Source organism: Miniopterus schreibersii, assembly GCF_964146895.1.
Source record: "Miniopterus schreibersii genome assembly, chromosome: 16".
NCBI classification, from domain to species: domain Eukaryota; kingdom Metazoa; phylum Chordata; class Mammalia; order Chiroptera; family Miniopteridae; genus Miniopterus; species Miniopterus schreibersii.
The window spans coordinates 7535144-7547568 of record NC_138116.1 but is presented as its reverse complement, the minus strand read 5'-3'; the positions used below and the strand labels follow the sequence as shown (position 1 = coordinate 7547568).

The 12425-nt window shown below is 54.6% G+C and overlaps 1 protein-coding gene across 3 annotated transcripts in view; it reads right to left on the bottom strand.

The window, feature by feature from the left end:
- Positions 1 to 3161: 3161 nt before the first annotated feature.
- RGS9 (regulator of G protein signaling 9) overlaps positions 3162 to 12425 on the bottom strand; it is a 45293-nt gene continuing 36029 nt past the window's right edge. For all 3 annotated transcript variants that reach the window (XM_081161928.1, XM_081161929.1, XM_081161930.1), the window contains 5 exons: positions 11927 to 12065; positions 11255 to 11340; positions 9157 to 9274; positions 4053 to 4537; positions 3162 to 3648 (listed from right to left, as the gene is read on the bottom strand). In XM_081161928.1, the coding sequence (XP_081018054.1) occupies positions 3513 to 3648; positions 4053 to 4537; positions 9157 to 9274; positions 11255 to 11340; positions 11927 to 12065 (964 nt within the window). In that variant the 3' untranslated portion in view covers positions 3162 to 3512. The remainder of the gene's footprint in view (positions 3649 to 4052; positions 4538 to 9156; positions 9275 to 11254; positions 11341 to 11926; positions 12066 to 12425) is intronic.

The following is a 12425-nucleotide window of genomic DNA, read 5'->3' as shown; positions in this document are numbered from 1 at the left end:
GAAACAAGCCGGCTCCTCCCTCAACCCCGTCACAGGACCATACACAGGTCCCTCCCATCCTCAGAGAAGTAGAAAAGCTTATTTTCTGATACCGTTTCTCACCCCTATACATCACCCCACTCTGGCCCCTCTGGGAGCTCTGGCCCTCCAGCCTCACCCGCTCAACAAGGAGCTGGCAAATCACTTGGGCAGAAGAGTGAAAGGTGAAGCTGGGTCGGTCCCCAGTCCTAGGAGTCAGAGCCTGACCCAAAGGGATGACCCCCAAGGGGTGGGGTTCTATTGGCTGCAGTCAGCAGGGAGGGAGGGAAGGAGTTTTCTCTCTGCAGGTATTTCTCTGCAGAGAGTCTCCACCCTCGCCCACAGCCACTAGGGACAGAGAGCACCAGCCCCTCGGCCCCATCGGGGCACCGCAGCCAGGAGGACCCCGCAGGGCCCCCACAGCCAAGGCCATCGACAGGAGCCCTGAGGCCCAGCAAGAGGCTTCCCTCTGAAGGTCCCCGCCTCGGCCAGCCTCAGGGGCTCTGGGACTGAGGAGGGGAGGGCAAAGCTCACAGTCCCTCCCGCTGCCGCCAGCCCCACCAGCCCAGGGGACAGCACCTGTCTCTAAGCCCCTCTTCCTTCCCCTCCAGCCCAGGCCTCAGAGCTTGAAGGGGAGCCAGCCGCCTCCCTCCGGGGATCTGCGGGCCTCGGACTCCCTCTTCTGGTGAGGCGAGAGGAGCGGGCGGAGCCCAGAGCACAGGGCTGGGCCTGAGGCCGAGCTGGGCAGGCGCCCCATGTCCCCTCGCTGTCCCCTTCTGGGCACCCAGGGACCTCAGACTCCTTCAAAATGCTTCTCCTTCCCTTTCCTAGCAAATGGACAAGGGACAGCGCTGTCTCCTCTCAGGCTCAGTGCCTCAAGTGGGCCACCCAGTGTCCCCTCCCCACAGGGCAAAGAGACAGCCGCCTTAGGGCTCCTGGAGAAACGTCCTGCTTATAGATTTTCAACAGGAGGAAAGTAAGCCCATTCCTGAAACTCTGACAGATGTGATGGGATTAAACGGGGCGTCTTCTGTCTCCATTTCTGTGCTCAGAACACAACAGCAGGTCCCGAGCACTTGCCCAGGTTCAAACGAGGCGCTTAGCCCGTGGGCGGGAGTAGCCTAGGCCGTGGGAAAGGCCGTAAATGATCCCGGTCCTCTTTCTACCTCCAGAGATCCTGAGAGAGACCCTTGACAGGTTCTGTTCCCGGTCAAGGGCACATACCTGGGTTGCAGGTTCGATCCCCGGCCCCGGTGGGGGCGGATGTGAGAGGCAACCAATCGATGTGTGTCTCTCACATCAATGTTTCTCTCTCTCTCATCCGCCCTCCCTTCCATTCTCTCTAATAATCAATCGACAAAATATCCTCTGGTGAGAATTAATACATATGTATATATATATTTCCTCCCCTCCCTGGACTCCACTCGCCCTGGATGCTTCTTGCCTTTGGATAATTAAGTGACAGAGGCAGAAACTCCGTGTCTGAACGTCCTTCCTCTGGGGTCTCTGTCACTGCACTTTAGCCTGGACCTTAGTTAATCCAACCAGTGACTCCTGCAGGCTCTGGTCATGGACACTGGAGATCCCCGTGGGCTTGGTTTCTCCTTAGGGTCCTGGGGACTCTGGAGTGGAGCCCTGTGACACTAGTTTACAAGTTCAGGGTTGAGATTTTCCTTATTTCCGGACACCCTGGCTGCTGGTAGAGGAAGGGTACTGACTGTTTTGCCTTCAGTCTCATTTTAGAGCAGCTTTGCAAATAAAGGCAGTTGGCCCACTCACCTTCCAAGAAAGACCTGGCCTGTTTCACTTACCCTGGGAGAACAGGTTCCTGACCTCTAGGTGAGTGACTCTTGTGAGCCCAAGAGTGGATTCTGTAGACTCTAAAGTGCAGTGCTCTTTCCTACGACAGCATCTGTTTCCCCGCAGGGCCCCCGCGTCCAGGTTTGGGTCCCGCACCCACGCACCGCTCATCTTTAGAAGCGCGCCAAGCGATGACTCAGCAGCCCCGGTGTTTATGGGCTAAGGAAGGTAAGTCGTCTGAGGGTAAAAGCAAATGTGGGGCTCTTATCTACTAATTGAATTCTGATAAAACTGAGGGTTAAAGAGGACGGGCGTCATGAGTGGCTGGGAAAACCATTTGAATTTTTTTCTTATGATGACTTTCCACGCATCTTTTAAGAAACGTTTTACTCACCATAAAACCCTTAATCTCAACCCACTGTCCAATCCAAATCCCTGCAGGACCCTTTGGGGCGGTGCTTCGGGGCTTTGGGCAGAAACAAATGGCAAGGGGCACATGCCCAGCATTGTGGGGTGTAATCTATAATTTATTTCATGGTTTCTCAGCAGTGGCATTCATGACCAAGTAATCTTTTGTTGTGGAGGGATAGGGGGCTGTCCTGTGCATTGTAGGGTGTTTAGAAGCAGCCCTGGCCTCTACCCACTAGATGCCGGTAGCTTCCCCAGCCAGTCTTGACAATCCAAACTGTCCCCAGACACTGCTCAGTTGTGCAGTTGTCCCCTGGTTGAGAACCACTGCTCTAGATGAATCCCACGGAGCGGGGAGTCACTGCTGCACCCCCAGGGCCTAGCACAGTGCCTGCCTCATAGTAGGAGCTCAATAAAGACTTGTTGAGTGAATAGCTGGGCAAGAGTTCGGAGGGGTGCACCCAGGCCCAGCCCTGCAGAGGTGCCCACTGGGTGGGTACAGCACACGCAACAGTGTGTGCTCAGCTCTCCTGCTGCAGGGAGCATGTGGACTGACGGCCACCAGCATGTCCAGGCCAGGGCCAGGCTTCCCACAGGTGCTCCCAGCCGATGACCTTGCCTGGTGGGGTACGAATGCAGAACAATTCCCGCAAGACACAGGATCCCTCCCACAGTGATTTTGGCTGAGGGACACCCAACAGGCTGGCCAGAACGTTCTTGGAACTGCACTGCCATCGGAGACTCCCCCTGCCCACTCCCCCTTCCCCGGAGGTCAGCCCAGCTTCATGGTCTGAAGGCCTCACCCCCTTCTCCAGATCCTACTCTTTATTTATGGGGTTTCCCCAACAAATCCCTTGGTGGATGCGAACAACACCCCTGGCGTTCTAGAAGGTGCCCTTCCCCAGCCCCTTTGTCAAAAACAACAAAGAAGACATGAGTTTAACTCATAAGTAATAGCTCATAAATAACTGAGAAAACCAGACACAGTAACACTTTAGTCCAAGGGACTGTTACAAGTTCACCTTTTATCGGGGTTAAGGCAGCAGGTAAAACCATTTGGTCCGCATGCCTTTCTTCTGCCCAAAGGAGGAAGGTTGGGGGGAGGGAGGGCGCTGGCCACTGGGAGCCCAGACAAAGCACTCTTCCCCCAAATGCACCCCATCTTGTCTCTCAGCCCCCAAGTATGATCTTAATGCACTTTGGTTCGAGAGTGTCTGTGCCCCATCCAGCGGAGTCTGCCAGGAGCACCTGCCTGGTCCAAGGCCCCTGGCTCAGCCAGCTTGCCCCTAGGCCAGGCTCTCCCAGGGGCAGATGACCTCCTTCTTGATGGCCTGGTCACCCGATGCTCCTGTCCCACTGTCCTCTGAGTCCATCAGGCAGGTTCCACTCCCCACAGGCACATCCATTTTGATCTGGAAAAAGCTTCAGACACAAGAGGAAAGCGAGTATGGGGGGTGCAGGGAGAACACCAAATAGGAAGAATCAGTAGATATGCACACCCTCAGACCATGTGTACACATACATGCATGCACACACCACACACATATGCGCACATATACATGCACACACCCGCAGACATGTGTACGCGCCCATACATGCATGTGCACGCACAGAGACATAAGTGCACCCATACACATATGCCCACTCCAACAGACATGTGCACGCCCACAGGCATATGTGTGCGTATACATGCATGTACACATGTGCAAACCCACAGACATATACACACATGCACACGCCCACAGACATGCACACCCATACATGCATGGGCACACTCACAGACATATGTGCGCACACACACACGCACAGCTCCCTCTGGTTCTTACTTTGTCACTCTCCTGGATTTCAGCCGTGGCAGCTGCTGACCCACATCCCCTAGGGGCTGCACCTTCCCATGGGGCACAGGGCGGCACTTGGGCGAGAGCCTGGCAAAGACCGGGGAGGCTAGACAGCCTCGTCTCAGAAAACTGCTGAAGGACACAGCCATGCGGGCTTTGAGGGGGGCCCTGGGCGGGGGCCGGGGCCAGGGGCAGTCAGTGGAGGCCTTGCAGGTGTCTGCATCGGAGGGTCCTTGGCCAGTACTGGATCCACCAGCCTCCCCCTTCTGCTCTGAGCCCAAGGGGCTCTCCAAGGCCACCGTAATGGGCGAGGGGCAGACGGTGCTGCTGGGCCTCCGGATGAAGCGGCCTGGAGAGGGGAAGGGCTTCCTGGGGGAGCGGCAGGAGGCAGAGAAGGGGCTGGAAGGAGAGGGGGGCATGCAGGTTCCTGTGTACACGGCTAGGTGGGGGCTGGGAGCGGTGTGCTGGCCGGGCTGCAGGGAAGGAAAGAGAGAGCTCAGAGTGAATTGGGTGGCTGGTCAACAGGCCCAGGGGCTGCCCTCTGATAACATAGCCCCTGCCAGTGCCCAAAGCACAGGTCTGGTATGGCTGTCCCCTGGGAAGTTGGGAAAGGTGCTCAAAGCCACCTGTGACAATGGCACAGCCACACAGGCCTCCTGCCAGGGGGCTAGCCTGTCCCCAAGCCTGGCCATGGTCCCCAGACTTGGCCACTTGCATCCCAGGGCACAGGCTGGTCATCCTCCAAGCCTGGGATGCTGAGGTGTGGCCAGATAAACTTCTAATTGCCCTTCAATTTCAGTCCCCCAGTGAGCAATGCTTGGGACCTGCCACATACCAGCAACCCTTCTCTACCCTTCGTTCCCAACCTAAGGACTGGAGGCATTTAAAACATTTTTAATAGTGACAGAGACGCCAGGAGAAGCCCCGGCTTGTACCTGGCTGACTCTTCCAGGCCTGCGACCACCATCTTGACCTGAACCACTACCTGCATCCACACCGACACCTGGGGGATGGCCTGCACCCAGCACTTCCTGTGCCTCCCTCGGGGGGGGGGGGGGGGGGGGCAGGAAGAAACACTGAGTGTGGGACCCGGACAGGCCAGAAGAAGGGAGCAGGCAGAAGGGAGAGGAAGTTACTCATTGGAAGAGAAGTGTCCCAACCTCCCTGGGCCCCCATGGCCCCCACGTCCAGGAGCATTGGGGCGGGAGGGCTGGATCAGGCATGTTTGAGCGGAAGGAGCCTGGGAGAGCCCTGTCTGAGCTGGGAAGTTGAAATCGGAATGTTCAGGGAGGCTCTCTGAAGGCCAGGAGGCCACGGGGGCTTTTCTGTGGGGTGGGGGTGGAAGTGGGGGTCTCCATCCTCTCCCACCTACCTCCTGAAGTTCAAGCAGCTCAGAGCCACTCATTCTGCTCAGATACCCACAAGCGCTGGGGCCGTTAGGTTGTTGTTACCATTGTTAACATGCAGTGAGCACTTAGCAAATGAGAGGTTCCGGGCTGAACACTTGACGTGGGCCATGGCATGTACTTCCCAGAGCCGCTCAGTGAGGGAGCTGACCATGACTGCGCCCATCTGACAGGTGCGGAAACTGGTACTTCGGAGGCCAAGGCCCTGGGACAGGCCGCAGGGAGCGGCGGGGAGGCTCTGAGCCGGGCTCGCTGACCCCACAGTTTGCACACGTGACTGCTAGATGGATGTCTCAGCGTTGCCTCCGGAATCACCCAGGGGAAGCATCTTCTGACACCCAAGGCCATCTTTATGCCCGGTAAGTTTGAGACCTGAGCTATGCTTCTAACACCCGCCTTCTATGAGACACAAGCAATGGGCAGGAGAGGAGCTGGGCCCTGATTAAGGGTTGGGAGACAACTGTTAGGTGAAAGAGTAGGGCCCTATAATTTATTAAGCATCTAGAGTGTGCTGGGTACTCTACGACTCTATGGATGCCCCATTTAGAGACAGAATTTGGAGAACTAAAGGGGTCCATTACCCTCCCCAGGCTCTCACAACCAATCGGCGAGTGTGGTGTGTAGAATTCCAAGGTGGCCCCAAGATTCCTGCCCCGTCCTTCGTGTGGGTGTAAACTGTAAATATCATCGATAGTCACGCCCATGGTCAGGCTCTGGGATAGGTGACTTAAAGGATTATCCGGGTGAGCCTAACCACATCAGGTGGGCCCTTCAAATCTGAATCTAGAGGCCGGAGACAAAAGTCAGCAAGGTCTGAAGCATGACAGGAATTCAATGAGGGAAAAGCTCTCCACTGCTAGCTTTGAGATGGAGGGGGCCACGTGGCAAGGAATTCGGACAGTTTCTCGAAGCTGAGAGCAGCCCCCAGCTAACAGCCAGTAAACCTGGAGCCCTCCGTCCTACAAGAAATGGAATCCCACCAACAATGTGAATGAGCTTGGAAGCAGGTTCTTCCCATCAGCTTCCAGACCAGAGCCCGGACAGCCTGCTGACACCTGAGTGCGAGACCCTGCGCGGAGACCCAGCCACGTCTCACCTGGCCAACCATGAGCTAATAAACGGTGGTTGTGCTAATCTGTTAGGTGGCAATAGATACCTAATACAGTGACTAAATGAGAATTTGATCCCAGGTCTGTGTAACCCCAAAGTCCTTGCCTTTTCTACTGATCCATTTTGCCATCCCATTGCCTATGGGGTTTGGATAGGACTTGGGGTCCTGGAGAGTGGACCAAAACATCAGAACCACAAAATGAGCATTCTTGTGAGAGATAAAGACACATCAAAGTGCTCCTCACTCAACTAATTGACTGAGGATACCCCACCCCCAATTCATTAACTCGAATCCTACTTATTCAGAATTAGTGATAAACTCCTATTATAATCCCCACTTTACAGATTAAGAAAACTGAGGTTCATGGAGATGATGTAACTTGACCAAGATCACACAGCTTATGACAGGATGAGCCCCTCCATACACCCCCACCCTCCCAATTCTGTGCTCTCTTCCCCACCCCACTCCTCCCCCAGTTCCTTCTCTTTTCCAAAATGAATGACAGTAAGAAGGTGGTCACCGTCCTGATTCACTTACCTGGCCTGAGAAGGCCCCTTCTTCTGGCAAATAGCCATTAGCCCAGTTGGCCTTGAACACTCTAAGCAGGATGCCTTTTCTACCCCCTCCCACTATGACCTTGGCCGCTCCCACAAAGGACACCCGGCCCTTCCAGCCCATGCCACGCCCACCATTGGTGTGAAGCAGCAAAGCAGTGGCATGCAGGGCACATGGCAAAGAAATGAGACACAACAGAGACACTGTGAAGGAGAGCTTGGTTTGGTTTGGTTTGTGCTGCTGTTTATTATGCGAGGGAACCAAGAGAAGTGGGGGAAGGAGCATGAAATGGAGCAGGTGTGTTGACGTGAGGACACAGTCACAGGATCTTAATGAGAGGCAAAGCAGACGGTGCAAAGAGAAGCAATTCACTTTCCTTCCAGAAACTGAATGAGAATTCGAATGGGACCTATGGCCGCCTGAACTCCTGCTTCCTGGGAGCAGGCAGGTGAGGAGAGGGCTGCGTTCAGGGTCAGCATGCAGGGTGCGCACTTGGCCCCTCCAGTCCCTTCTCACTCAGCCTTTCCTCACTGTCCCAAAAGCAAATGAGCAAAGTTGGTCCCATGAAGAAAAATCCACATGGGTGAACACATCTTCTCATTTGTCACAGCCCAGCACAAGACCTTCTCGTTTTGAACAGATCTTTACTTCCACCAGGAAACATGGGACCAAAGGACTGACCAGTCACTACACTACTGCTAGTCAGCCCTCTCACAGGAGCTGCAGAGAGGACATGTCATCGACGCCCTCATCTCCTCCCCTCGAATTTACCCTAATGGTCCCTGGGGGGCTGAGAGCTACACAGCAAGACTCTGAGAGAGGAGAGAAGTAAGGTGGTTTGGGTAAGCTCAGGAAATGTCCTACATAATGAAGAATAACAAATCGCTGCATTGGACCACGCTGACAGGGATACGAAACACCAGCTTACTCTAAGGCCAGGAAGATGCTAGGGACGGTGGTGGTGATGATGATGATGATGATGATAATGGTGATGGGGAGCGGGATGGTGATGATGGTGAGGATGGTGGTGATGATGGTGAGGATGGTGGTGATGGTGAGGATGGTGATGATGGTGGTGAGGATGGTGAGGATGGTGGTGATGGTGGTGATGGTGGTGAGGATGGTGAGGATGGTGGTGATGGTGGTGATGGTGGTGAGGATGGTGAGGATGGTGGTGATGGTGAGGATGGTGGTGAGGATGGTGGTGATGGTGGTGAGGATGGTGGTGATGGTGAGGATGGTGGTGATGGTGGTGATGGTGAGGATGATGGTGATGGTGAGAATGATGGTGGTGAGGATGGTTGGAGGATGATCATAATGGTGCTGATGGTGATGGTGAGGATGGTGCCACCATCACAACTGTTGTGATGGTAATAGCAGCAGCTAGCATTTACTGAGCACTTATATGCTAGGCATTATCCCAAGTACTCTGCTTGTATTTGCTTGTCCCTAGTCCACCAACCCTCAGTAATTGTAAGAACAACGTCAACAGACACGTCTTAGCAGGGCCTTTCCAGGCAGGCGTCCAGTGAGGTGCATCTACAGGGAAACCCTGCAACTGGTCCCTTGGCCGGCTCTCCAATGCCTTAGAAGCGAAGCCTAAACTGGAGAGGTGAGGATGGTACAAGGAGCTTCACTAAGCTCTTTGAAACACATGCGCCTGAAAGAGCTATGCCTGGGGCCGGGTACGGTTCTCACCATGAGAACCCCCTCCAGTGAGACGGGTGGTCACACAGCAGCTGAGGCAGGTGGCCTTTCCCCCCGCTGCCCACCTGCCCCTTGGCTGCTGGAGTGAGAGAACGAGCTCGCGTTGCCACGGTACTGGGAAGCCCGCCATGAAGGTCAGAAAAATGCAGGCTGACCCTGCCTACTCCACGGCCCCCAGATGGGGAATGAACTCTAGGCTCCCCCCGCCTCTGCGTCCTCTCCCGGTGCATGCCCGCCACCCCCGGCAGTGGCGGGTTTATTTAGGAGGCAGCTCCCTTTTGAGTTGGCTCCTACGGTCCAGCTTGCTCATGACCTGGGTGATGTCCACCGTGTTGGCTGCTTCTCGAGCCTTGGCTTCCTCCTCCAGCTGCCTCAGGACCACGGGGCTCGGGCTGGAGCGCAGGTGACGCCGCATAAACGGGAGGCTGGAGCTGGAAGGGGGGACAGCGCTGGCGGTTAGCGGAAGGCCCGGGGGGGGGGGGGGGGGGGGGGGGGAAGAAGGCTTCCTAGCAGTAAGCCACGCCTGCCCTGCCGAGGGAAGGCCTAGAGACCAACTTAGCTTGCTCTGGGAAAATTACATTTTATACGTTGTCTTACAGCTGAAAGTCATGGGACGAACTCACACTCACCACAGTCCCTACAGTTACAGGCCGAGCTCCGCGGGGTAACGAAAGCACCCCCACCCGCGTGGATTCCCGCACGCGGCGGCAGGGACAGCATCGCCACTCCAAGGCCAAAGCCCCGCGCCCGCTGCGCCTGTGGCTAACGCCGAGCGGCCCCCAGGGCCCGGGCGCCCGCAGAGGACCCCGGCTGGTTTTCGGGCCTGCGCCCGCTCAGAGCATCTGGAGAGCGCAGCTCGGGGCTACCCTTCCTTCCCCACTGCTTCCTGGCGGCACTTGGGGAGCGATTACGGCCCTTTCTCGTGGCTTAACAGGAGCAGCTTTCAAACCCCCAGGGACCCCGGACCCCCGTCCTCACCAGGCGAACCTAGCAGAAAAGCGCCACAGACCTCCTTTCTTTCCCTTTCATAACGGCACCATTATCCTCAAGAATGAAACCAAGTTGGGGTTTCTTTTTAAAGCTCCTTTGATAAAGGCTCCAGTCCCACCACCACTCTTTTGAATTGACTGGAGATGCTGAACAAGAGCCCAGCGTGGGCCGAGCCGACAGGCGGGGACGTTTGCTAACCACGCGGGGACAGGTCGGCACTGGCCCCAGGAAAACCTCCAGGGTCTCGCGTCTTTGTCCAAGCTGCCATTTGGCTCCCGCTTGGAATCTTCAATCGCCACAGGTCAGAGATTTTCACCCCGTGTGCCGTAAGAATTTTTAAAACATGCAACACCTGACTATTTAGTCAGGGGCCGTGACCTCTCTTCCCTTCGGTTGTCAACTAAAAAAATGACAACAGCCAACACAGCAATAGCTGCCAAGTGTGAATGCCCTGTCTTGAGCCATAAATATATGAGTCATATAATAGTTGCATCTCCTTGGTCACATCGCATAATAAGCTGGCGTCTGATTGGTTAATTCTTGGTACCACAAATCCTTACATACAAGTAGAAGCACCTAATTTTTCAAAAAGTCACTTTGGAGCAAAAAGGGTAGGTGATTGCTTTTCTTTTTTTTTTTTTTTTTGGTAAATCAATCAAAATTATACCTAATTTTTGTCAGATCATCAAAAAATATATTTTTTGGTGTGCTGCAGAATTTTAGTAGTTAGTTTATATGTGTCACAAAATTAAAATTGCTGCCAGAAAGGTTTCTTTTTCTCCAAAAAAGAGTTCGAGCCGCCCCCTCCGAACATTTCGCGCTTTGCGGCAGGGCTGCTCCAGAGGAGATGGCCTACGTCTCCAATGAGAAAGGCGAGGGTGAAGGGACTGACAGACACTGAAAGGAGTCCCCAAGAATACTTAGAATGTCACTGCTGTTTCCCCTAACAGCTTACCATTTTTCTTGGGGAACTATCTGCTATTCTCTATAAGGTCTTAGGACATTGCAAGGATACAAGGATGTTGCTAAATTAATCCCCATACATCGATTTGGAGGCGGGGAAGGATAGCAATTAAAAAACCAATGAGTTGCAAAAACTAAAAATAATTTTTTTTTTAAATTAAAAACACACCAATGAGTTGTTTCCATTTGGGATCAGTGTAATTATGAATCTGATGAGACTCTTTCAAACCAGAGAATGGGGAACGAAACCCACTAGCAGTAATGACAGGAAATCTTGCCGGGGAGATTTCAGGGCATCCTGAAGCCAATGAGGCGATTGTACCCTGAGAGATACTTCCCCGGCCCCAAAACATTCATCAAACAAATATCTCTCAACCAGGGCCCCTGGCCTGAAAGACACCCTCACTGCTCTGTAAACAAAACAGCAGGCAGCCAGCAATTACAGGCCATCCACTTGCCTCCTCTTGGTGGTTTCCTGAGGTTCGATAGCTTTGGCCAGCATTTCCTTATAGATTGGAGATTTCAAATAGCGAGCATAAGAGTCCTAGCGGGAAGGAGAGAAAAACAGTCACAAGCAGTCATTAGGAGAGGGGACGTGTCAAATGAAATGAGCGCACTTGCCATTTTCAGGCCCCCCCTCGGCAATTAGAGGGCAAGGTTAAAGGAGAGCCTCTCCTTGTGAGAAAGGCTCAGCTGCTGGACTCGGGCGACGCGGTCTGAATCTGGCTGCACCTCTGGGGAGGCCCTGAGCATATGCTAGGCTCCGGAGATGGAGCTCCGTTCCTACTTCGTGGCTTGTCTTCAATACAGAGTTCCATGCTTGGGGGAGCATCTGCTCACTGTAAGCCCTTGGTAAACAACAGCCCTTAGAGCAACACCATCATGACCAATGTCATGACTGCAGAGTGGGAGGCCCACGGGAACCCACACGGCGCCTGCAGGAGGTCCTCCCCAGCCAGGAGCTTGGGGCTCAGGGAGCTCCCAGCCCAGGGGACCGATGGGAGAGACAGCTCACAGGTCAGCGTCCCAACACCAGCAAAGCAGTAGCCACAGGTCATCTCCCCTTTCCCCCATGTCTAAAGAACTCTCCGGGTACCGGGGGAGGGAGGGGCTCCCTGGCCCCCGCCTACCTTCTTCATGAGCATGTAAATGTGGGTTTGGGCCGCGTCCAGCACGTAGCGGTGGGGATGCCTCAGCCCCTTGACTGTGATGTCCATGGTTTTGCCATCGATGTTGATCCACCGCCTCGCCCCTGGGGCCAGGAACAGCCTGGGGCGTGGAGGGAATTGTTAGCAAAAGTAGCTAGACCCAAGCTGGTTCATAGAAAGTTCACAGCTGCTTGAGAGGGAGGGACTGACATGACTCAGGTGTCCCGGGTGGAAAGCGATCCCTTTTTAGGAGACATGAAGTGTTTGAACGGTCGCCAAGCAATACTACTTAGAAGCAAGAAGACAGCCAGCCGTGCTAGTAATGGTTACGTGACTGTTTCACTCTGGTGTCCCTGACGTCTAGGAGGGCGCAAAAGTGGATGGAGTAACCCTCGCCATTCGGGCCAAGAGCCCAGCCTCCAACGTAATGCCTCTGCCTCCGTAGTCATCAGGACCTGGCCGAGCATCTCCCTCCAGGTGC